Source organism: Poecile atricapillus, chromosome 1, assembly GCF_030490865.1.
Source record: "Poecile atricapillus isolate bPoeAtr1 chromosome 1, bPoeAtr1.hap1, whole genome shotgun sequence".
Classification (NCBI taxonomy): domain Eukaryota; kingdom Metazoa; phylum Chordata; class Aves; order Passeriformes; family Paridae; genus Poecile; species Poecile atricapillus.
The window spans coordinates 176,923,637-176,949,902 of record NC_081249.1 but is presented as its reverse complement, the minus strand read 5'-3'; the positions used below and the strand labels follow the sequence as shown (position 1 = coordinate 176,949,902).

Here is a 26,266-nt window from a genome sequence, read left to right as displayed (position 1 = left end):
ACAGTATCCCCCGAAAACAGGAGCCGTGAACCCCCAGTGCGGGCTGTGTGTCGGGAGGAAGGTCAAACGCCGCTTCCCTTTTCCCGTGCCTTCCCTTCCCACACGGAATGGCCGATGGCGCTTGGCGGCGGCCTCGGCGTTCCCAGGGCAACCGGCAGCGGGCGCGGCGCAGGCGCGGGGAGCGGCCGCGGGAGCCGGGGCTGGCCGGGGGCTCGGAGATGGGCTGGCCCTTCCCTCTCTGCCTTTCATCTAATGCCTCGCGTTCTCCCTAGTATTACTAGTTCGTTTTATTAATTTTTTTTTTTTTTTTTTTTTTTTTTTTTCCGTGCGGAAGAGAATGTAAGTAATGCCGGTTAACCGCGGCCGCCGCGCGGGGAGAGAGAGAGAGAGCGCGAGCGAATATTTGGAAGTCAGGCTGAAAATATGTCCAGGCAGTGGGCAGATTAGATAGAAAGGAAGTAAAACCATTTTACGTTTGAAAGAATGCAGCTGCTAGGTAAGGATCGTGTGCTTGAATCTGTGATGTGAACGTGGTGGTTGGGGATGGGGGTTTGACTTGGGTTTCTGCTCTGGGAACTGTCTGGTGGAGCTTGCAGCCAGGGGAGATCTTTCCAGGTAAAAAAAGAAAAAAGACAATAAGAATCTATTTTTAGGTGTGAATTTTATGCTCGGATATCAGTGTTTTGGAAAATGGAGTAGATGGCTGTAGAAGAATGATGGTGTGATAAGATAAATCTGAGATAAATGTGTGCAGAAATGTAAAATCCTCTGGGTTTTTTCCCTCTGTTTGCAGTGAAAAAGACTGAATAGGCCACATTTTGCAGGGTGTGAACTGTTGCAGTCTGTATTGCTCTGTCTGTATTAACATTGGTTAAAATTTAAGTATCAGTCACTGAAAATCAAGGATTGCTGTACTAGTTTTCTAGTACCCATTTTATTATCATTTTTCATGCCTATTGCATAAAATGCTGTCTGTTTCAAACAAAGAAGGGGGAGGGGGAAGCTTGGTTGTTTAAAAAAAAATAAAAAAAGGCATTCCTGTAAAAGAAATAGAGATTATTTTTAAAGAATGATGTTAATGTAAAATAGTGAAGCAGAGGATTCCAGACAGGTGGATGTGCTGATAGGAGAAGCTGTGGAATCCATTATTTCCAGGTGACAAGTAGGAATGTAAGGTGAGCATCTTCATGCTGAAGCTGTGTAGCAGAGGGTAGGTACGAATCTTTTTAGATAATGTGAGAGCAGAACTGTCATGATGGCCCATTAAATCAAATTCCTGGTTCAGCTGTTAGAATGTTACATATTTTTAATTGTGGGCCGTGCTAGATATTGCAACAGACAACGTTTAGGGAATTTAAGGAATTTCTATTTCTTCTCCCATAGAAAGGCAGTAATACTGGCCACAGAGAGAATCGACAAGTGAATGATTGGGGATTTTTTTGCCTGTATTTGAATACAGATGTTGCATTACTGATATTTTATATTTTACACAGAGTGCTTCCTTTTACTAATCAAGGTCAAAAATAGCTCCTGTCCATCCTCTCCCAGATCATTCTCAGCAGACTTTTTGTTTTAGAGCTGTAATCGGTTATATTATTAGAGATGGGAGTGAGATTATTAAAAATACTTTATTTCCCCCCTTTCCCATCTTTTGGTATACACAGCAGCTTTGCTGTCAGGGCCTGTCCAGCTGCTGCCCAGCCATGATAGGCCATCATTAAATAATCAAATGGACACAGACCTACTTAATATATAATCACAGGATAAAGTCAGTCAAAAAAGTCTAATTCTGGAATGAAAGGGATCCTATTTTTCTGAATTAGGATCTTTTATAATGATAATGGAGCAGTGAGATCTATTGTAGCTGGTGACATTAGATCGTGCCATTTTTCCAGTAGCTGGCTTAAAAATCTGCAACTTTTTTTTGGCAAACTGTCTTTCTGAGTGTGTTGTCTTTTATGATATCTTTAAGAGCTGGGAGAATTGGTACCACCAGGTTTCCAGGTTTTACGTGGCTTTTGTAAGCTAAGGAAGGGGAACAAACATGGTGTTGGTTTGGTGCTCCTCCTCCTCACCCGTGGAGAGTGACTTGTGTGGTCCAGAGTTGACTGGGAAGGAGGACAATGTGGAAATTGCTTGTCATGGCCTCTAACAGGGATTGCATTACACAGAGCTACTCAGCATGTTCAAATTGCTGGAATTCTGGTGATAGAGTGGTACAACTCAGGATTATTTTCCATTAGCAATTAAGGTTTTAATAACACATTTCATAAAAAGTGTAAAAATCCAGAGGTATTACAGAAAATATTCTTTATTTGAATGAAAATGAAAAGAATCATTCAGTTAATTTGAATCCAGATAAAAATCTGGATATTGCTTTTGCTTCTTAACCAGTTTTCAACATGTCAGAATAAGATGGTCAACTGTGTTTGGAAGGTATATTTGGTAGTCTATGCACTGCAGCTACAAGGGAAGAGAAGATCTTAACTCAAGTATCTCAACATAGAAACAAAACTTTTTGGAACATTGACCATTACCTGATTTTTATTCAAGACAGGTTGTATCTACTACTGTATATGCTTGTATTTAAGTTGTTCTGTCAGGGAAGAAGAAAGAAGAATCTAATCTAAACATAAGGTAGTGAAGTGGAAGATTCCAGACAGGTAAATGTGCTGGTAGGAGAAGCTGTGGAATCCACTGCGATCCATCACATTTGTTTCTCAAGCTTAAATATTCAAATACTCTCTTTTACAAGGGAATGTGTAAACAGAATTTGGTTTTGACTGTCTCCCTGTGAGCCATTCTGATTCCATTAGAATGAAGATCTTAACATGTAGTTATTTCAAATATCTTTTCAGTATGTGTTCTTAAAACATACATTCACTTAAGACCAGAGTAAAGGCAAGGAATTTCTTCAGAAAAGTATTCCAGCTAGCTGGTCTCCATGGCTCACTGAGGGAAGAGTTGTAGCACCTCCAGGTGTTTGCTAGGAGGGAATTTCTTCAAGGCTTATTGCTGACAGTCACCTGGAGGATGTATGTGTAGCATGTTTAATGGGGTGCATTCATTTAACCTTTTTAAGGTTCGTGCCTCACAACAGCATCAAAAAAAATCTGTCACAGTTACTTTACATTGTTGAAAAGGGAAGATGCCAGAGGCATTTTCCAATGTTCCTATTCTTCAGATAAGCAAGGATTTCAGTTCTCATGATAAGTTGTTACTGTATATTTTATTATATTTATATTTTGGACTTATTAGCATTAAGTCCATAAAGGAAGGATGAGAAATCCATTATGTGTTTTAGGAGGCTTGAAATTCCTACAAATAATTAGTAGTCAACTATTAAAATATTTACATTTTGCTTCAGAATAATTCTTGTTCCCTGTGTAGGCTTTGGTCTAAGTGTAGTTGTGGGGGAAATCACATAAAATCATATCCAAATTGCTATGTCGGTTGCAACCTATTTGTATTTTAAAATAACATTGAAATAGCTGAGTCTGGAAGTTAAATACAGGAAAACGGTCATTTCAAAGTTAATGAAGGGTGATATCCAGAAAGAAGTGGTTTATTAGATACGAAGAAGAAATTCTTCCCTGTGAGGATGGTGAGGCCCTGGCACAGGTTCCCCAGAGAAGTTGTGGCTGTGCCCCATTCCTGGGACTGTCCAAGGCCAGGTTGGATGAGGTTTGGAGCAACCTGGTCTAGTGGAAGATGTCCCTGCCCACGGCAGGAGGTGGAACAAGATGGTATTTTAGGTCCCTCCCAATCCAAACCATTCTAAGATGATTTGATTTATGTGTATAAGACCCCCTAAGCAGCTGTGATGTGTAATGCACAGAATAGCCTTTAAAAATAGCTGAACATCGATTAGCAAATCCTCCTTCTCATGCATGTGTGCATTTGTAGGAGTTCTGGCTACTGTGAAGCACAGCCTGCATCATGCCATGCACAAATGTTCTTTAAAGGCTTTCTTGCTCACAGTTTTATGCAAAGAGGCATTCTCAGAATGTCAGTCCAAGAGAAGTTGCAAACTGAGGCGCAGCTCTGGCGTGAGTCATTGTTGGTTTGTGGAATTTCTGGTTCTTGTTGGTACAAATTAACATTTTAAGACCATGCTCATCTCCACGTGGTTTCAAGCTGTTAACTTGTTGCAATCAGTTTAATTCTTGTCATTTCCTTAATTAGTTTTCAAGCTTGGCATTAGAAAGCAAATGTGCAAGTGATGAAATCACATTGAAGTACTATGAAGCAACAAAATTACATTAACTGTAATTCTGGCAGCTTGTCTTGATCATCTCCTCTGAACTCCAAATCCTGTATATGCTGCTCTTCCTCTTCACCTGCATTTCTTTCAGAGGAGCATTTATGGTCTTGTCAGTCTATTTATAACCTAAAAGAAAGATCTGTCCCTGGTAGCTCCACCTCGGATTGCCTGAGTTCAGGGTGTACGTGCTTGGAGGTAGAGATTCATTCTTTCTTTTGTAGAAGAAACTATTTCATCTTTTGTGCTCCCACTCAGCTCTAAAGGTTGGCACCCACAGAAGCTTTAACATCTTTCTGTAGAGTAAATGATGAGTCAGGATAACAGAGCCACATTCTTGTTTAAAATCATGCTAAGGACAGAGGTAAAGCTCATGGTGAATTAGGTGGCTTGAAACCAAATGAGGCAAAACCAGTTATGAGTGTTCTACACATTTCTGTGTGCTTCATGTTGCTGGTGCTTGCCATATAGTTCTAGAAAACACACAAATGCTGATAGCATTGCTTGGAATGCAATAAGAAATGGAGTTAGGAAAGGAAGGTGGCCATTATACAAAGATAATCTTCATTGTTGATTTTATTGTTTTACTGTTTCCAGTGTTCTCTAATGGATGTGGCCTGTTTGTCAGAAAGGAGGAATAAGATTACAAACCCATATAATTTGAGACTTCCGATTAGAAAAGGGGTATCTTGGAGATCTTTATTAATTTTCATTTAAATGAAATTCAGCCCCTCATCCTGAAATGAAAAAGCTTTTCTCATGTTGCATTTAGCTGTGGTATTGGATGAACAGCAGAAAAGTCTCAGTTTTGAACTCTTGCAACTTAAAATTTTCATGTTGTTTTGCCTCTCACTTGGACTTACCTTTGGCTACAGTCTCCCCCTTTTTGCAATATCTGTATAAGAAAAAATGAAATGGAGAGACAGAACTCTCTTCAGTAATTGGTTTTAAACAATTATAACTGTGAATTTATTTATGCCCAGTCTAAAATGGGCTGATGATCATCACAGGTTATGGCATCAGCATTTCTCAGCTGTGTCCTTGATTTGGGTGCAGATTTACAGCAGCTTAGATGAACCCCCATGGCAGGGGGGTTGGGACTAGATGGTCTTTAAGGTCCATTCCACCCCAACCCGTTCTGTGATTTTATGATGGCTGATATATTTAAAGTAAAACTCAGCTCTAACTCAGAACAGCAGAGACTCCTGGGAATTCTTTAATGTCCACTTCCAAACAGATAACCCTAGTGAAAAAATGACATTTTATCCTCATGTTGCAGTTAAGCATATGCAGGAAGGGTTGGTCTTTCTCATTTTGGCCAGAAGCAAAAAAGCAGCTGATCCATGATTTATTCCATGGTGACAGTCACTCAGGTCTTACTCAAGTGACTTCTCAGAAGGTTTTGGTGCCTGTTCTGGCATCAGTACCAGGCACAGTTCAGAATCCCTCCCTCAAGGGGCTCATACACTATCAACAGAGAGAAACAGGTGCAGAATTTGGGATATCTCACACTGGTGGATGATTATTGCAGCCAGGTTTTATGCCCCCACCCTATAATGCTTTTAATCTTTCCTTTTTGCTTTTCTTCAGCTGAAAGTACTGGTTCTCAGTGGAAGGGTTAAATTCTGGCTGCAATATATATCACGATTTCTAATCTACATTTCTGCTGTTCTGACCCACAGTTCTGGTTTGGCATTGTGCCCACACAGAAGAAATGGCTTTAATTCAACTATTCAGAAATATTTCTGAATGTTTACTGTTATTAGATGTATTTAGTTTGCACAGTTTGAGCCGTATTGCCTTCAGTCAGTAAACATTACAGTAGATGGTAGAAATTTCTCGATCTTGAAGTTATTTTGCAGTCTAGATGGGGAGAAAAGAGCTGTGGTTTCTATAGCAATACTTCACTTGATAACCTGGAAGAGCATGCTAATTCTATAGATAACTGTCTCTCCTTATATAATCCCTGTAAATGTGCTGAGCAAATGGTAACCGATGCTGTACAGTGTTGTGATTACACATTTAATTTCCTCCAGTTATTCCTGAAGAAAAATTAGTGAAGACACAGATATTGTGTATTTCTGATTGTAGCTGAGCCCTGTTGGGTTCAGAAGCTCAGAATTCAGTGAAGCAGGCAGGGCTGGGATTCATTCTGATGCTGGGCAGATTGCTTGCTGGTTAGCAAGGCACTAGCATGTACAACCCCATTTCCTTGCCGATTTCCTTGCCTTGAAGCTTAAAGTTTACAGAATGCAGAGATGACTGAAATCTAAATTGTTGTTCTGGTTTCCTTCTGGAACTGCTTGTCACTTTTCTGTTATTTTTAATAATGTAATGATGAGATTTTTTGACACGTACTGTACATCTTTCCTTCAAGACAGCTGCAGCCTGCCTTGTGCAAACTGCCAGGCTGGCAGGAAGAAAGTGGCATGCAGAAAGCATTGCAGGGAAAAGGTTTTTTTTGGTTTGTTTTTTTTTTTTTGTCTCTGCTAGAATCTCAGAATTCCACAAAGATACATAGACATTATTTTCTCTACCTACTCCTTCCACCTCCCAATAAATTTACTTTATTTTAAATAATTTTCACTGGAATGGAAGGAATATCTTTATTTCATGCTGTGGATTCCTTGCCATAAAGTTAGTAAGTGTTTATCTCTTTGAGGCTTTTAAGTCTTAAAGGTAAAACTAAGGAATTTATAATAATAGTAAATTACAGAAGTGACTTTAAAGGTGTTTCCAAATATAAGCTGAAATCAAGCATTGGAGCTTAATTACAAAACAAATACTGTCTGGAGCATCTCCAGCAGGTACTGTTGGAGAAAGAATTGTTCTGCTACCTGAGCTAAAGTTGGGATAAGGAAAATGAGTTAAACAAAAAAGCCCTAAACAAACAGAAAGAACTGAACCAAACCCCCCCCTGGAATTCCTGTGAATTCTTTCAGTCTTGTAAATACCAGACCTCTTCTTTGTTAGGCAGATATGCTAGGTGTATTAGTGTTTTCTTTCGGAGGGTCACTCATTCATTCTGTTGTGGGCTGCTGCTTTCCCTGACCTGCATTTTCTTTCTTTCCTCCTGAGGTACCACTTCAGTCTTCCTGAGTAAATTTTGTTTTCTGCATATTTCACCATTACATGGGTTCAGGGCCAAATGGGAAGTGGTTTGGGTTTAATTCTTGCTCTTAGGCTTTTGTATAAATAAATGGTTACTTTGCATATTTGCAGTTTTCATTTATGACTGCATTTATTTCCACAGCCTGAGGAAGAGCTTGATCCTGAAGAGAGGGACAACTTCCTCCAACAGCTTTACAAGTTTATGGAAGACAGAGGTAATGCTGAATTTTCTTCCTTTTTTTTTATCTCCTGTTTACTTCTTTAATGGCAAAGCACTCAAAGGGAACCTAAATCCTCCCTGAGGTGTTTTGGTTTTGTTTTGCTTTCACAAAGCCTTTTTTATGTTCACAAGGCCTATTCAATATGCCCATGGTTGATTTCTGGTTGTGACAGCCATGGCTGACAGCTCTGCTGCTGTTAATCCCAGGCTGGAAGCTGTGGAGTCTGTCCATGGATGGTGAAATCCAACCAGCAGAGAATGGAGATGTGCCATCCTCAAGTACAAATGGAGCAGTGATACTTGAAGAGACAGCTTAAAAGATTCTATTTTTTCCTGTAGCTAGAACAATAAGCTAGAGTATTTTAAAGGTCTGTTTTCACAGAATTGAGTGAGACTTGGTAAATTACAATAGTTGAAGTCTTGGCTTCAGAGCTGTATCACAAGTGCACGTGCTCTACATAGGGAGCTGGATGTACCTGCTGACTTGGGAGAGCTGCTGTTGCATAAGGCATTTGCAGTTGTGATGAGACTGACACTAAAATGGAGGCTTTATGCTCCTTTTTAAAAATATATATTCAAGCCTGGAGAGTTTTGTCCTTTAGAGTATATTGGTTTGGTTAATTTTACTCATGAAGTCACTGTTTCAATCCTGTATTTCAAATACCATTTTCATCCTGCAGTAGCCTTGGTGTGGAGGTAGATTACAGGTGTAACCACTGCCCTTTTCTCTTTTTTTTTTTAATCTTTTCTCTTGACAGCAGTTGCCTGAATGATATTTCCATAGTAGCACAGAGTGCAGCAAATGTTGATGTATTTGAATTTGAAATAACCAGAGCTAAGGGTAAAAAACATGAAGTACTTGCAGAGTCTGAATATCTGCCCTTTTCATTTTTTGAGGGGGGGAGGTTGTTAATGGGGAAATCAAGCTGCCTTTGTAAGAGGGTCTGTATGCCTCCTAATGAGGTTTGTTCTAGACCACAGAATCATAAAAGAACAATTCAAAAGCTGTTCAATATTGCCAGTTCTTATCATAGGTTTAGAAATTGAGCGTGTATTATAGTAAAGTGTTCTGGAGCTCATCCAATATAATTTTGAAGGCCTCCTGTGTGTATAACCAGTGTTTCTGGAGAATAAGCTGCCTTAGGGGAATAAAAGGCTAAGTTTTAGAAATCACTCTGCTGCTGGGCTAATCCAGAGTTTTCCTTTCACGTAGCCTGATTCTTCTCACTTTCCTGTTTTCTTCCTTTCTCATTATCTTTCTTAAACACTCACAGACTAGAAAACAAGTAATGATGTCAGGACCTTGTGAAGGCAAAAGAAGAAAGCATTTGTGTACTGAATTTGAAGACTCAGTCCATGAAATATTCTTTAAGCCAGTATGTGGACTGAGCAATGTGCAGGACTTTTTCAGGACTGGAACTTTCCCCGTCTGTTTGCTTTTTATTTTCCTTCTCTGTCCTTATAGGAAGATTTCTGTTCCCACCAGATTTGTTCTACATTCTGTTCTCTCAGTATAAATGTTTTGATTCATGGAATCATGACAGTATTCCCAAAGTCCTATAAAATTATTTTAATGATTCTAAATATAATTGCATGAAGATGAGGGAAGATGTGAAGCAGCAGGGAGGGAGGAGGTTTGGTATTCTTCCTTGCTGGGAGGATTACTGTCTACGTATGCAGCCACTTGCCCCAAGTCACTTTTGGTTTCTCCTTTTGGAAATAATTACTCTCCTTTATGTCACTGCCACTCAGCTGATTTGAGTTCTTTTTTTTCCCTGGAACTATCCCAAATATTCATGTCTGGTCAGGGCCTTGTGCTTTTCCACATTCTGACAGTTTGCCTGAGTCTCTTCCTAATCCAACATCTCTGCTTCTTCCTCGTTCCTTTCAGCCCACAGATTTTTAGTTAATCTCTTCACGCATTGCTCTGTTCCAGCATTCCTCCGGTGTGCTCTGGAGCTTCCTGCAGTTCTGGCTGTTCTCCCTGCTCATGAGAGGATGGGGGTTAATAAACCTGGGAGGCTGATAAACCACCCAGAGATAGTGATGCATTCAAAAGAGGGTGAAGCCTTAACTGGTGATTGGAATTTACTGACTTGGGAATGTACTTCAAGCCATTAAATACAGATTTTAAAATGCAGAAGAATACTTGTAATCAAATATGTGATAAAGGAATGGAAGAGGCAACTTGCTGTTCTTTGGGATAACTTTTTTCTGTTTTATTTTATTCAGGTACTCCTATCAATAAACCACCAGTTTTGGGCTACAAGGACCTTAATCTCTTCAAACTTTTTAGGCTGGTTTATCAGCAGGGTGGGTGTGACAATGTAAGTGCTGGATGTTCCCTGAGCTAAATTTGTCTGTTCATTTGTATCTATAAATGGTTTCCCAGGGATACCCCATCCCTGGAAGTGTTCAGGCCAGGTTGGACAGAGCTTGGAACAATCTGGGATAGTGGAAGGTCCCATGGCACGGGGTTGGAACTGGATGTTTCTTAAGGTCCCTTCCAACCTAGAGTGTTCTGTGGTTATAAAAGGCTTTGGCTTTTAGCTCTGTTAGATATTATTTCATAATGTTCTTATTTAACAAAACCTGTAAACTTCCTTTTTTCTTTTTTTCCCCTCCCAAAGATTGAGAGTGGTGCTGTATGGAAGCAAATTTATATGGACCTTGGCATTCCTATTTTGAACTCGGCTGCTTCCTACAATGTAAAAACTGCTTATAGAAAGTAAGTTCTTATATTGGATAATGGTGAAAACGCTTCTCTTTTCTTTTTCCTAGATGTAGCATGTACAATATTCAAGAGATTTTTGATAGTTGTGGACAACAGCTGATATTCTTCAGTTAATGAACAGCTATGAGCATTTTCCAGTGCTGATGTGGAGGAAAGGAGGGAGTACTCAGGGCTGTAAGTTCCTGTTGCTCCAATACATCAGAATTCTGCTCATTTTTTTTTACCAAGAAACTCACTTTTTTCGTGTGCTGATGGCATTTCACAGTGCACCAATGAAATTTATAAAATAAGCTTTGGCAGATTCAGTTTTGCAAGTTCAGGCAATTAACAGTAACAGACTCCTTAATTTTTAGATCTCATGTGCATTGAAGAGAATTTTATACCAGTTGCTTTAATTTCATGAAAGGTGTTGACTGAAAAAAAACATGTTTCAGATTGTATATTTCCATATAATCTTTGCAGAATTTGTAGAATAATGACTTTAGGTCTGAACTGTGTGTATTGCTATGGTGGATGTGGCAGTTACTAAATAGTAAAATCATTACTTAAAATGACCAAATTAATGAATCTTTTTCTTCTGACCCTCGCTTTTCAACTGTGTTGTAAATTTTGAATTGGAAACCTTTCAGGAATGACATTTTCCAAGTTGTTTTCTAAATAAAAATTGTTTTTATTATTTATCCTCCTGGAAGTTTGACAAGAAACAGTTGAGCTTTTTGAGTAAAAGAGAAGAATGAGGTTCTCTTGACTCAAACCTAAGGAAATTTGGAAATAGGGATGACTCAACTCATATTAATGTCGATGAAGATGACAATATTGAGACTATCTTCAGTGGGATTTGAACTGGGCACATGCTTAAGGTCTGTATTTTACAAAGAAGAGTGTTTATCCTGGAAAGAGTAATTGGTAAATGTGTACTGGGTTGCTGTTACAGTGAAAATAATGATGATGTTGTTTGGACACAAGAAAACGTGTTGTGACAGTGATAGTGTGTTGTAACTTGCATCTTAATTCTTTGAGGAATAAGCTAATTCATACCTCTCTCACCTATAACTGGATTAGAGTGTGCACAGGCAGTTTTCCAGAGAACAAGGTCCTGCATGGCATTATTGCCATGAATTCTTCACTGGATGGGGATGAAGTTAAATATGTGGGAAGCACCTCTCTGTGTTCTTTTTCAGCATTTGACTTGAAATTGTTTCTCTTCAAAATCTTCTCTAGCATTTATATTTTTATTTATTTGGGTTTGTTTGGTTGTTCTTTTTTTTAATTATTATTATTATTATTTTCCTGAAGTTACTGAGAAGGAAAATAGGTTCATGTACTTCATTAAATAGAAAATAAACCATGAAATATAAATGGGACCTTCCTTGTGTCTGTAGGTATCTTTATGGTTTTGAAGAGTACTGCCGTTCTGCAAACATTCAGTTCAGGACCATCCATCACAATGAACCAAAAGTGGTAGAAGATACACAGAAACACGTGGAACCAATGGAGGAAAGTGTGAAAGAGGAACAAAAAATGCCCCCAACAGAAGTTAAAAAAGAAGCAGAAGAAAATTATTCCAGCAGTGAAAGTGAGAAAGAAGAAATTGAGCTAAGATCCCCAAGGGTGAGTGGTTTGAAGTGATTTGTGTTTAGTCCTTAACAAAGCCCCTTTGTATAGTGAACAGTTTCCATAATGGGTTTTCCCTGTGGAGCAACTGCACATTGGAATTGGTGCACTTGTACAAGTGTGGAGTTCTGTGAGTGTTAACTGTTAATTTTTTCTACCTGGACACAGTCAGGTTTTGATTATTTCTTCATATTCCTCACCACACATGGGATTTGCTCAGGCTCAGTTGGATGTGCTCTGGTTCAGGGATGGCTCAGGAGCTGCTTGGGGCTGGTTATCATCAGGATAGTGAAACACAGCAGGACAGTCTTGGTTGTGGGTGAGGATTTCCACAGGCACATGGAACCTGGAGCCTTCTGGCAAGAAACAGGAATATCAAAAACCTGCTATGGATCTAAGAATCAAAGGAAGACTCATTCCTCTGAGTTGGTTTTTATCACAAGTCTCTCTTCTGATAGAAGAAACACTCAAATATTAGAGTATATAGACAAAAGCAGAGTGAGGAACAATTAAGTTTAGCCTTCATTTGTCTTTAAATGCTGTAGAGATGAGGGTTGTATTAGTAGCTGTATAGATCAGATCAGCAGCCCATCAGCTGGAGGATACTGAACACCATGAGGAATACAGATAGTACTTTAAAGGTATTGGAATATGACTGTAGCACTCAATTATGTTAAAAGAACATTTTATGTTCTCTAATAGAGTATGACTACTGAAGGACAAGAATTGCTGCTTTTAAATTGTTCAAGTTCTAAAAATTCTGTTCAACTAAAATGTTATTCTGTTAAAGTTCTTGTCTTGCAAAGCAAGAAGCAAATTGTGATCCTATAAATTAATAGATGAAAGGACATGGTGTAAACACAAGTTGAGACTTCTATTATGTATTATATTTCTGTTTAAATGAAAGTGGTTGTTCTAAGCTGCATCAGCCTCAGTGGACTCCCTGACATGACATTAGCTTTGTCCTTAGCTTGTTTATTTATTTTTGAGTTGGTTTTCTTTTTGAGATCAAAGGATAAAAAAAAGATTTTTTTTTAATAATTGGCTCTTTGTTCTGATTAAAAAGCAATAATCCTATCAAGAGACTTTTAATAAATCAAATTATAATCCTCTGCTAGATCTCTAAGAATCAGTTGCAGATAGTCCCAGGCAGCAACTGCCTGAGTACTCAAAGTGCCTTTTAAAAGTGGGATACTTAGCGTTTTTTGAAAGCTGACAAATTTCTGCCTGTGCTGTCTACAGGTGACTGTCAGGATTGAAGATGCTGAGGGGAAGATGCCTCCCCTCAGTACTCCAACACAAGCACTTCAAATAATGCTATTGCTGTAGGTGAACAAGACATTTTGGCCCCCTCAGAGCAACAAACATTGCAGGTCCAAACAAATGTCCTGAAAGCCTTTATCAGTTAATCAGAAACTCATCCTCATTATTCCAAATGAAGCAGATATAAAAATTTAAAGCTTTAATTTTACCATTTTAGAATATTTTACGCTTTTTTGTCATCTCCAGCCTTTCTTCTCTACAGGAGTTGCATGTCTCACTTTTTTGCTGAGATTTGGAGAGGTTTTGGACAAAGCAGGTGACAGGAGTCATTAAATTGATCTTATTTGTATTCTAGGGACGAAGAAGACTTGCCCGTGATGCAGCCCCTGCTAAAAAAGATGGTGAAGAGGATAAAACCCAAGACAAATTAAAAGACAGTAACAAAGAAAACAAAGATATAGAGGAAACACCTGAGAATGCAGAAAAGAAAGAAAATGAAACTCCACTAGGGAAGAAAAGCACACCAAAGCAAAAAGAGAAGAAAATTAAAAAACAGGAGGATTCTGATAAAGAGTCAGATGATGAGGAAGAGAGGCAGAGGGAGAGGTAAACACTAACTTGTATCACCTTCTTTGAATTTCTCTGTGCCATGACAGAGCTGTTCTTCAGGCAGGAGGACACAGACTTGATCTTACTGAAGTGTGAAAATCAGAAACGTCGTTCACTCAGGCAGGCAGGGAAGGGAACATTTTATTTCAAGCTTGTAGAGCCTGCTGTACTTTCTGGAAGCATCTTTTTGTGCTCGATGCCAGGCAGTATTTTTCACTGTCATTTTACTTGCCAAGACTGTGTTGGTGTTTTATCACACCAATACCACCAGACACCAAACTGACCTGGCTTTAAGTCTGCCAGGTGCTGTGAGGATGGGGACAGCTTGGAGACACTTCCCTGGGCAGTTGAAACAGAAATCGTAAAAATCCCTCTTCTCCTGTGCTTTTAAGGGTTTGCTGATGGCTGGTGAAGCTGCAGGCTCCTTGTTCCTATTGTGTGTCAGATGATCAAGGCATCAAAGAGTTTTCTTTAAGCTGTGTGGGTGTTACTTGTCCTCGGAGTTGCTTGCCACAAGATAATTGATATTTCACTAAGGCCAGAAAATCTATTGCATTAAAAGCAAACCCATAGTCCTTTCTAGGATTTTATTTCTTGCTGACTTTTTTGTAGAGTAACTTCTAAATTATGCTAAATTCTCCCTTAAATAGGGGAGGAATTATAGCTAAAAATAGGTTAGACTGTAGTTCTTTAAAATACATTTGAGTATAATATTTTAACAGTAGCTAAAGGTATAATAAAAGGTGGATGTATCTAATAAGACCTGTACAGACACTTGGCTGAACAGTTTTGTGATCAAGTTTTTTCCAATGGAATGGTGTTTGAGTCCATGAGAGGATCACTGTGATGGCAGCTCAAACTTATGTGCAGTTAATAAACTGTCACATGTTAAGCCAATTGTAAAAAGTACGTTTTTTTATAAATAATGTGTCAAAATCAAATATTTCAGTAACTGAAGTTAGTTCTTCCTATGCTGTTTAGGGGACACACACCGAGTTTACTTTCATTCCTCTTTGTATTATCAAAATATTAATTTAGAAAATACTTTTTAAGCTTTGAGGTAGTTGTACTCTTTGTAAATTGTGTTTAAATTTTAATAAAAGTTTCTGGATATTTTAGGCACTTAGCTCTATTCTTCCTAAGTTTTGTTCTTGATTTAAAAAATCTCTTTCTGAGCAAGCTTCAGAGACAGGACAGGGTGCAGAAAATGAATTACTTTTTTTCTTGCAGCCTTTTTCTATCTTGACTACTCTCTTTAAATTTTAAAATATGATTGTCACTAATTAGTGGGTATTTTAAATACATTTTACTGCAGGGAAGAAATTGAGAACAAAGGAGAATCAGAAGGTGAAGAGGATGAGGAGGACACAGAACCCTGCCTGACAGGAACCAAAGTGAAAGTAAAATATGGACGTGGAAAGACTCAAAAAATTTATGAAGCCAGTATTAAAAGCACAGAAATTGATGATGGAGAGGTTTTATACTTAGTTCATTACTACGGTTGGAATGTGAGGTGAGGATAACAAATTGTCTTTCATTTCTTTGTTCAAAGGCTTATTTACAAAAGAATTTTTTCTTTTTAAGGAAATAAAGCAAGAGATGGTCAGTGCCATATTGAATTATCAAAATAAGAGGCTCTGGCTTCTTCACTTTTCAGTGTTGGTGATTTTGTTCATGGTGTTGCATTGAAATGTCAGAATATACTTTGTATTTTTCCAAGTATCCATCTGCCTTAGTAATCCTCACCCCTTCCAGGAGTATTCCTGATATTTGTGTCTATCACTGTTAGCACTAGCAAACTTCCCTTTAAGGGAATCATTGATAACGGTGAAGATACTTACAATTCAGTGTATTAAGCTCTGGAATTTTGGCAACAAAATATATTCTTGTTTTGAATGTTAACTGTGATTGTAAAAGTGCTTCTCCTGGCAGCCAGTCTTTATAGTACTTTATATTCTTCTGGTATATAACTTGTGGTATTCCAAATCCATAAGCAAATTTCTTTACGTGGCAACATGAAGTTTGAGTGTGGCAATATTCCCCAAATATTTGTAAGTTCCCTTTACCTTATTAATGTCTTGAGGAGATTTTGAGGAGCATTAGTGTGTTTGTGCTTTTCAGAATCTCATCCTGTTTGTTGCCACAATTTAAAAACTTTACCTTTTAAAAAGAAAAGTACATTTTCCTGCTGAGGCATGGTGTGATGAAAACTGTCTTATGTGTATGATGGAATATCTGACACTTCAGAGCTGACTCAGTCCTGTGAGTGTTCCAGTGCTTTGCTGGTGAGAGACAGGGAAGAGTTTGTGCCTTCATTCCCTCATGCCATAAGGTTTTTTTATGGACTGGAAATGTCACTCACCTTTCTAAGGCCAGATACTGCATGAGTTGTAAATACATGCTTTGCTGTCATGGAATGGTTTGGGTTGGAAAGGAAAGCCCATCACATTCCACCCTCCTGCCATAGGCAGGTACACCTTCCACTATCCCAGGCTGCTCTGAGCCCCATCCAACCTGGTTTGGGCATTTTCCTACCTCATTAATAAATATTTTGTGCAATTCAAGTCTTTTACTCCTCATATTCAAACAACATTTTTATGTGCAGTGATAACAACATGTTGTCATTCCCTTTCAGGTATGATGAATGGGTGAAAGCTGATCGGATTATCTGGCCAGTGGAGAAAGGAGGACCAAAGAGAAAACAAAAGAAAAAAACAAAAGTAATGATTTCAACATGTTTGTTGTAGTACTGTACTTAATGACTATCACTGTCCCTGTTAAAAAAAAATAATAGTTATTCTGTCCACAGTCTAGTTTTTAATAGAGCAAAAAGTTTGATAATCAGTAGTGAAACATTAATAAAAAATCCAGTTTCCCCTGCAGAATAAAGAAGATGGTGAAAAGGAGGAGAAGAAGGACGAGGAGAAACAAAAATCCAAGCGTGGGCGGCCCCCTCTGAAATCCACTCTCCCATCCAACACGACCTGCAGCCTCCCCAAAACGCCCAACAGCGAAGGTAAATCCGGCTCCAGGGGTGCAGGGAGCAGCGTGTGCTCCCCACCATTCCCAGCTGGAGCCCAGCGTGGTGTGGTGGCCTGGAGCTGCATGTGAGCTCTGAGGTTCCTGCTCCTGGCACCGCCACAGCAGCAAGGCTCGGCGCTCCTTCCGCTCCATACAAATTAATTCTTTCGATTTTAATTTTAGCAACACCTCGCAGGCAGACCAGACGTAGCTCAGGAATGTTTGATTCTGATAGAGGATCAAACGGTGAGTGATCTCAGCCCTGTGTATGCTTTGGAGGCTTTTTCAGTACCTTTTTGAAAAGAGGTTTGGTTTTTTTGTTTTTTGGGGATTTTTTTACCTTCTTTTTTGTTAGTTTTTTGGTTGTTGTTTTTTTTTTTTTTTTCTTTTCTCCTTGTAAATTTTATTAAGTAAGCAGTTGAGCTGACACTGCTGAGGAGCAGAGCTTGCTCACAGAAGAGCAGTGACTGTACAAGTCATTCCATGTTCTTCAGCCAGAGCCTTTCAGCCCTGAACAGACCAAATCCAGTGCTATAATGATGGTCTTTATTGTGCTAATTAAGTCCTCAACCTCAATACTCCATCATCCAGCAGAGCTGTTAATTATACACAAATTGCAGCACATCTTTGGTATTTCTAAGCCTCTCTGAACAAGAACTGAAGTGAAATCACTGTCTCATTTTAGTAAAGGTCCCTGAATAATCTTCTGGTAATGTACTAATGCTTGCTCTCTGCGTGGTACATCGTTTGTACAATAGTTTAGCAATGACATGTCCATATTGGGGTTTAGAAGGTTTTTATTTTTTGGGTTTGGGCTGGGTTTTTTTCTCTGCATGGAAGGGACAAGTGTTGTTTTTTGGTCTTGAAGTGTGTCATATGGGAGAGGCAGTATCCATGGGATCAGGGGCATCTGTAAAACTATTTTTGCTGCAATAAAATGTAGTTTATTTGTATTGGCTTATTTGGGAAATAGTAAGGAGAGTCATAGACTTCAACTAAATCACCTGAGTTAAGAGCATCATCCAGATGCTTCCTGAACTCATGCACCACCACTACTGCAGTTTCATAGAAATTTTAGGTAAAAATAAGAGCTGTAGCAAGTGTGTTGAATAATGCAGGATTTTTAAAGGGTAAAATTATTACTGTAAACTGATGTTGACACCATAGATTACTGAAAACTGGGCTTTTTCTGAGGTTCAAATAAAAAGTCATGCTGCAATTAATTATTTAGGGTGCTGTTTGCTTCTTTTTAAAATTTTTTTTAGACTCTGGCACATCTGACAGTGAAGCAGATGAATCATCTGAAAAGAATTTGAATGAAGAATTTTCTCCAGAAACTTCAGAACTGGAAAAAAGTGAAAAACTCCATGATGAGAAGCTGGATGAGGAAAACCCAAAGATTTCTCATGCGCTGAAGGAAAACGACAGGACTCAAGTACAGCCACTAGAAACACTGAAACTGGAAGTTGAGGAAAGTGAACAAATTGTTCAAATATTTGGGAATAAAACGGATCAAATGGAAGAAATCAAAAGAGAAGTTGAAAAATCACCTAAGGGAAAAGGGAGAAGGAGCAAGACAAAAGATCCCTCATTGGAGAATGCGAAGATTGCACCAGGAAGCCAGGAAGAGGTGGCAAATGAGTCTCTTACAGAACCTGAAAGATTAGATGTGTCTTCCTTGGACTGTAAAGACATTTCCAGCACTACTGAAAGTGAAACAGAGCTCTCCACAAAAGATAAGAAGCTTTTGAAAAGGAAAACTTTGGAACAGGCATCACCTGAGAAGAGAAATCGGCGAGAGAGTGAGATGGAAGTGCCAAATATTGTATCTGAAGAGAGGACCAATGAATGTACTGGAGCAGAGGAATGTAGAGGGCTGAGTGCTGAGGAGTCACTCAGAACTGAAAATGAGGAGATGCCATCCCTGGTGGCGGAATCGGTTCCACATGGTCCGGAACTGAGGAATGACAACTTCCAGCGTCCGGCCGAAGCCAGCGAGAGCGTTCCCTTGAAAGATGAGGATGACACAATGCCTCAGATTGGTCCTGAAACCTTGCTGTGCCATGAAGTAGACCTGGATGACTTGGATGAGAAGGAGAAGAGCAGCAGTGAAGACACAACAGCAGAAAAAAATCCAGACCCCAATGCTTCCAACTCAGCCCCCTCTGCCTTAGCCCCCGCCGTGCCCTCGAGCTTCCCGGTGGCCTCTCCTCTGGCCCTCAGCCAGGACGAGTCGCGCAGCATCAAGAGCGAGAGTGACATGACCATCGAGGTGGACAGTGTGGCAGAAGAGTCTCAAGAAGCGCTCTGTGAGAGCGAGTCTGCCAATGGATTCGAAGCCAGTACCACGTCGAGCAATTGCAGCATGGCCGGGCAGGAGAGGGAGGTGGGAGAGAAAGGTGAGCATTTCCTGGAGGAGTCATTCCCTGCTCTAATCCTTGGCTGAAGGTGTCTTGAGACTGGTGTCACTTAGCTAAAAATTGCTGGTCTGTTTTGTGTGCTGGTTATAGATTCACAGAATGATTTGGGTCAGAAGGGACCTCAAAGCCCATCTTATTACAGCCCTCTGCCTTGGCCAGGGACAGCTTCCACTGTCCCAGCTTGCTCCAAGCCCTTTCTGGCCTGTCCTGGAACACTCCCAGAGATGGGGCAGCCACAGCTTCTCTGGGCAACCTGTGCCAGGGCCTCCCCACCTTCACAGGGAAGAATTCCTTCCCAGTGTCCCATCTAACCGTGCCCTCTTGGAGCCCCTTCAGACCCTGCAAGGGGCTCTAAGTTCTCCCCAGAGCTTCCTCTTCTCCAGGCTGTGAACAGCCTCAAGTCTCAGCCTGTCTGGTTTTAGATTTCTTTGTTGCTTATAAAAAGAGCTTTTTACTAGCAGAAGTATTTGAGGTGTCTTATGTTTTATTTTTGGGTTTATTTTTTTTTCCCCCTCCTCTTATAGGTCAAAAAAGACCCAGTGACAGCAATAGTGGAACACTGGCAAAAAAGCAAAAGCGAACTCCAAAGCGAACCAGTGCTGCAGCCAAAAATGAAAAGAATGGAACAGGTATGTTCCTGTAGGGAGAGGAGGGGGGAGCTTATCCTGTCCTGCAAATATGTGTAAGAACCTACAGTTCTCATGTTACAGTTTCCACTGGATGTGGCTTCCCTCTCAAGGTTTTTCATTTTTATTCATTCTGGTTATTGGTGATAAACTGGAGAGGTGTTCTGAGCTCTGCAGTAGCTGTGTACCTGGGAAATCTCTTGGCTATTTTATATTACTTACTTAAGAAAAACATCTAAATTATTATTTATATTAGTAGTTACTGCATAATTACCATTATGCTGATTTTTCTATATTGGATTGATCATGAATTTGGCAGAGGGCTCATTTAAAGTCTTAAAACAGGTGTTTCTCCTGGGAAAAAATCAACATTCTTGAAATGTGGAAAAATGGAATTTTTTTTCATCCAGAGGAATCTTGTCTAGTTTTTCTCTCAAGCATCTATCTATTTTATAACTTGCTATAGGAATCTGGAGTTTTGTGTTTCTGTAGCTCATTTTTCAGAGAATCATAGAATGAGGTTGGAAAGGACCTTAAAAATCATCTTTTTCCTACCCCCTGCCATGGGCAGGGACACCTTCCACTATCCCAGGTTGCTCCAAGCCCCATTTAACCTGGCCTGGAAAACTTCCAGGCATCCAGGGGCAGCCACAGCTTCTCTGGGCAACCTTTGCCAGGGTCTCACCATCTTTATAAAAAAGAATTTATGTCTTGTATCCCCTCTATCCCTGCCCTCTTTCAGCTTAAAGGACGTTCCCTCTTGTCACATCACAAAATTTTTAACAATCATTGCATGAATGAATCAGTGGTTTTGGCTTTGTGGCAACACTGTTATATTTTTAAATATCAAACTAAAATACTAATTATCTGACATACACTATTCAGATATATTTAGCATGCCTGTGGAAAACTTGGCAGTTATTGTGGGAATCTAAAATATTTAAATATATGAGCTAAAAATTTTCTGTTACATGTTGAACTTCTGTTGTTGTAGTCATGTTTCAGAACTGTTCCTTTAGATGTGTCCTTTAGATGTTTGATAACTAAATACAATCATGTGCTACCTACCCGTAGTAATACAGGCTTAATCTTTAAGAAAAGGGTTTTACTGTCTGCTTTTTATTAGAAAGCTAAAATAGGTGATTATTTATATAGAAAGTTTATCAGTACTCTAATATTCTACTTTTAGTAAATTTATTTATTATTTCTGTAAAGAAATTTGGCTTACCTTTTAACTAGGCCTAGTCAGCTCTTGAATTCTCCTGCATCAACCATGATTATTACACTTGAGAGTTCAGTGCATGTTGTGTCTGATTAGGTTATCTATGGAATCTGAGATTGTTATTCCTTGGGTGTGTTTTACGATTTTCTGAGCAAGAAGCAGCAGGTTTTTTCTTAATGATTGCTTCTTTACTATAACCACAGTTTTTAAAATGTCAGGGTGGAGATTTTAAGTCCAAATGATTTATTTTTCCTGCAGGGCAAAGCAGTGACAGTGAAGATCTCCCTGTCCTGGACAGTTCCAGTAAATGTACTCCTGTCAAACACATCAATGCATCCAAACCACAGAAGATTTCCCGCTCCCCTGCCAGAGTGATTTCTCCTCACATCAAAGATGGAGAGAAGGACAAACACAGGGACAAGCACCACCACCAGAATGCTTCACCCAGAGTGTACAAATGGAGCTTCCAGCTCAGTAAGGATTCTTGAAATGACTTGATTACAGAGAATTTGTGTGAAAACTTGTTCTGAAAGAAAAACATGGAAATTTTGGGTTTCTAAATTAGGTGTGGTCCTTTCCTGGCAGAGTTATGGAAATGGGTTATCTTCCATGCTGTGCCTTACATCCTCTTATAAAATTAACTTGACAAAGATATTCTTTTCTTTCCACTTGCAGATGAACTGGACAATATGAGCAGCACTGAAAGGATCTCCTTCCTGCAAGAAAAACTCCAGGAGATACGAAAATACTACATGTCCTTGAAGTCAGAAGTAGCAACCATAGACAGGAGAAGGAAACGATTAAAAAAGAAAGACAGAGAAGGTAAGGTTGAGATTTGCTTTATGATTCCCATGAGGAGTTAATTTGTTTGGAAATGTGTAACTCACAGCAGTTTGAGTTTAACTGATGATATTTTAGAAGAAAGGAAGGTGTTACCATCTGTTTGCATATCTATTTAGAAAGAGTATTTGTGGCTTTTTGGAACTTGAACCTGACAAAAACATTTGCTGACTCTCTTATAACTGTGCAGTAGAAACTTGGACTTTCTAGTGCAAGTATTTCCATTAGACTCATCTGAGCTGCCTTTTCAGTAATTGGGTAAAGCTACTCCTGTGTCTGTGAATACAGCAGTGAAAGCAATTGGCAAAACCTCTATATGAGTTTTTTGTGCCTGTGCTGTTGTTTAGATATCTTTTACACAACCTTACTTGTGAGCTGTACTTCGATAACCTAATGCTGATCTGTTGTTCTGTGTGTTCAGTGTCCCATACAGGAGCATCCATGTCATCTGCTTCCTCAGACACTGGAATGAGCCCCTCGTCATCCTCTCCTCCCCAGAACGTGCTGGCCGTGGAATGCAGGTGATAAACATTTCTCTGCCTTGCCAGCAGCTCGCTGCCATGGACATAAACCCTGAAATTCAGCCACAGAAAGCACTCAACTGGTTGGACGTTGCCAAGTATATCCTGTACACACTTCCACTGCTGGACTGTACCTGTTCCCCCCTCCTACCCTCTTCTTTTGTTTAATTTACTGTTCAGAGAACTTAAGCTCATTGGTAACTGAAGGTTTGTAGGCACAACGTGGCATCCTTGTCATTGTGTTTGTTTTTGTTTCTTGTTTGTTTCTTTTTGTTTTGTTTTGTTTTATTTTTTTTTTCCTAACACAGAGAAAGGGCACTTATCAAATTTGCAAAGTTATGTCCAATGAAGCATTCAGGTGTTCTAGGGTGATCTTAAAATAAAAAAAAAAAAAAAAAAGCAAGTGCACCAAGCAGACATCAGAGTATTATCCAAAAGAACTGAGTAACTGCTGCACTTTCACCGAGCTGTGGGTAACTCTTGGTGAGTAGTTCCTCTTTGTGGAAGCACTTGCTATACAGAACTGCCAAAGTATGTGTTCAGCAATGTGCCCAGTTTTAAAGTTGTAAATGGGACAAAATAAATTGTGAAAGGAAGTGTAGTTGACTGAAAACTACAGTTGTAATAAGTCTTCCACTTTTTATAGGATTTTTGAGCACACAATTATGCAAATGTTTTAATGTTTATTAATGTTTACAGTGGAATTGTGAATAGGTTTTCAGTGGACTATCTTATCCCTTGACAAAAATATTTTGTCTTTTTTCTATGTAATTTCAGAGTTTTTATTTTGTTACAAAAAAGACGAAAAATGAAATATATAACAACAATGAAGTTATTTAACAAGATTTCTAAAGCTGAAATTTTTGTGTAAAATAAGGTATCTTGCAACTTGTTAAATATATTTATTCAGACATTGGATGTTGTATTTTTATGTATTTTTTAAAATATTAATAAAATTGGAAAAAAAAAATAAAATTCTAGGTTAGTTCACTCTTTGGACAAAACATCCTTATCAGTTCTGGCTCTTCAGGAGGAGTTATCCAGTAGCCAAACCTGTACTTCCAATGGGTCTGTCTACATATCCTCCACCACACAGATCTGCCAGCAGGCATCTGGGTTAAAATAAAACTTTATTTGGAAACTTTGGCAGTCCTAGTACTTAAACTTGTTTGGAGGAACAAAATTTATTGGGTTGCCCTTAAGATGCTTTGTCACAAGTTCTTGTGTTTGCTGTACTGCCGAATAAATTTATATCTCCCAAAGTTGAGATGCACCAATAAAGTAAACGCGACTGTGTGTGCTCTGCCTGTGGATTGTCCCACGGGCAGATGCAGTTTGTAAATAGCTCTTCCAAACCCATGTATTTAAAGCAGTTTGCATATACATTATGTATAAAAAGTGATTTTTTAAACAATTTTTTTATTCATGTTTGTACATTGAAAGGGGGCCTGAGCCCCTTTTTCTGTGTTTAATATGCTGTAGAGTAATAACATAGATGCTCTAGACTGTATATCAGGATATTCTGGTTCCACACGGCAGAAGGTCAGGAGGAAACACTAGTGATGGCGTAGCATTACTAAAATTGATGTTTCTTGAAATTTCATTTTACAACATTTGTCAACTTGTGATTCCAATTCCTTCCATTTTCGCAGAAAATTAAAGAAAAAGTACTCTTGTAAATGCACTTTTTCTGTCTTTTCTTAAGCAAAGCAGAACTATTTCAATGTAAGATAAATATGGAGCTCACTAGACAGCGCTAATAAAGGCCATGTTTTAAACATAGGCTTTATATTCTATTTTTATTTAAGTGATTGTTCTTGTAAATGTCTGGACTTTACCCTAAATAGGAAAGTTAATCTCCATAAATTACTGTAAAGACTTTTTGCAGATCTAACTTTTACTTGTTAATCTTCTAACAGCTACGAATAAAAAGCAATACTCATTTAAAAGGAAGTAACATGGGTCACATGTTTAATATTTGCAGAAGCAATCTAAAATCTGGGGAAATAACAGGATTAATGACATCTTGTGCAGATCTCTGATATCTAACCTGTGTGCACACTCTGAGATCTTAAACAGGCACTGAGGTGCTCCCAGCACAGAGGATGGAGGAGCTGCTGCCCTGGCCTGGATGTTCCCCACGTGTGTTCTCAGCTGACTGCTGCTTCTGTCTCTTAGGAATGTTTAAAACTCTGCTTGCAAGGCTCCAGGTATGGTCCCATGGAACATGGAAACCTATCCCAGCCCATTGACAGGGAGAACTTCCTCCTTGCTTCCTCTTTCACCTGCTTCCCTTGCACTGCTCACCCCCAAAAGAGTTGGTGTTACTCTGGCACTAAACTGGCAGGAAAAGGGGGACTCTGTGCCAAGCCACTGGCAAAGCCTCCAGCAGGTCACTGATTTCCTGGTTTTATCTTTCTGGGAAGGAGCATATCAGATTATTCAGTAGAATTTTGCAGTAATTTCCTATGATGTTAAAAATAACACAGGGAAAAGAAAACTAGCTGGAATCATTGGGCTGTCCTGGGTTAAAGGTGAAATCAAGAAGCCCTAATAAAATCTGTGACTTCTGACTCTACAGTAATCCCCTTATTGAAGCCTTGTTGATATAAATTCCAAATATATGTTGATATAAATTCATCCTGTCTAAGACACAGTAATTATGATTATAAAGAATTGGGATTTTTTAAATAAGACGTTAGGTATTGTGTTTCTGAGACCAAGCAGAAATAAAGCACCATTCTTGGCTGTATTTGTGCTGTTCTTCTGCCTTCTGATCTCCTACAGGTTTTCCTCAAAATTATACTTATTTCAAGTTTCCTTAGGAGGTGAAAAAACCCAAAAAATATGGGATCCAATGCTGTTAAAAAGAACAATGTTGTAAAAGAATCAGACTCTTACTTCATTTCTTGCAATTGATACAAAGAACTGTCAGATTGCTGGCAGATACCTTATTTTTGTATTAACAAAAATCTGAAAGATGGAAAACCTTGGAATGTTTCCATGCAAGGACATAAGGTAAGATTCATTTCCTTGCTTGTTTTCATTTTCACTTTTTTTCCATCAAGCATATCAGCTACATTTGTACTAATGAGTTTTTATTTTCTAATGTGAAAGTTTAGCAACACCCAGTTAAATCCCTGCTCAGTTTTGGCTCCTCCATCAGGTTGCTGGTGGCTGAGAAAGTTTTTCCTGCTTAATCAGCCTGAACAGATCAGGCAAGGGAAGCAGAGTTGTCAGAACAATAATAACAAGTCATTGTTTTGACAGAGGTTAAACAGATCTTCAGTAGTAATTATCAGTGAATGAAAAGCATAACAAGGGCAAAGAAATGTGTGTCTTCATGAAGGATGGATGTATCTGACCTTCACAGGGAGCAGCAGAAAAGGTGATTCAATCACTGTTTCTGCTGTTGTGCATGCTTCAGTCTAATTTTTTAAAAGGTGCAGTATTCAAATAGACAGAATTTTTTTAAAAAATATTCTCATTTTTTTTTGTAGGGGGTCCCACACAGAAATGCTACCAAAAAATTACTCAGGATGGCTTTGATATGGAGCTGGGAAGAGAATCTGAATCTTAGGATTGCCATCTCCTGTGCCTCAGTCAGAATATCCACTGCTCAGAGAGCCTTCTCTCTGCAGACAGGTTTGTCAGCCAGATGGAATATTACAGTAAAAAATTAATACTTTTATAACATGTTCTTTTTTTCCTCCATTAAAAATATTCTTGGATAGCTGAGGCAGCCAAATGGATTTTCTGGGCAGCATTTACTGGAATTCTTTTACAGCAGTAAGTCTAAATGCT

At 39.0% G+C, this 26,266-nt stretch overlaps 1 protein-coding gene across 8 annotated transcripts in view; it reads left to right on the top strand.

Annotated features, from left to right (window-relative positions):
* Positions 1 to 25,948, top strand: part of ARID4A (AT-rich interaction domain 4A) — a 48,245-nt gene extending 22,297 nt beyond the window's left edge. For 3 of the 8 annotated variants that reach the window (XM_058829518.1, XM_058829534.1, XM_058829566.1), the window contains 14 exons: positions 7,515 to 7,587; positions 9,825 to 9,919; positions 10,223 to 10,320; positions 11,709 to 11,937; positions 13,559 to 13,809; positions 15,128 to 15,325; positions 16,448 to 16,532; positions 16,684 to 16,828; positions 17,017 to 17,079; positions 18,099 to 19,232; positions 19,778 to 19,882; positions 21,360 to 21,575; positions 21,777 to 21,923; positions 22,363 to 25,491. In XM_058829518.1, coding sequence (XP_058685501.1) covers positions 7,515 to 7,587; positions 9,825 to 9,919; positions 10,223 to 10,320; positions 11,709 to 11,937; positions 13,559 to 13,809; positions 15,128 to 15,325; positions 16,448 to 16,532; positions 16,684 to 16,828; positions 17,017 to 17,079; positions 18,099 to 19,232; positions 19,778 to 19,882; positions 21,360 to 21,575; positions 21,777 to 21,923; positions 22,363 to 22,466 — 2,943 coding nt within the window. In that variant the 3' untranslated portion in view covers positions 22,467 to 25,491. Of the gene's footprint in view, positions 1 to 7,514; positions 7,588 to 9,824; positions 9,920 to 10,222; positions 10,321 to 11,708; positions 11,938 to 13,558; positions 13,810 to 15,127; positions 15,326 to 16,447; positions 16,533 to 16,683; positions 16,829 to 17,016; positions 17,080 to 18,098; positions 19,233 to 19,777; positions 19,883 to 21,359; positions 21,576 to 21,776; positions 21,924 to 22,362; positions 25,493 to 25,732 lie in introns of those variants that run through there. The other 5 variants (XR_009276585.1, XR_009276583.1, XM_058829541.1 and 2 more) reach the window with 5 other exon arrangements.
* Positions 25,949 to 26,266: the final 318 nt, after the last annotated feature.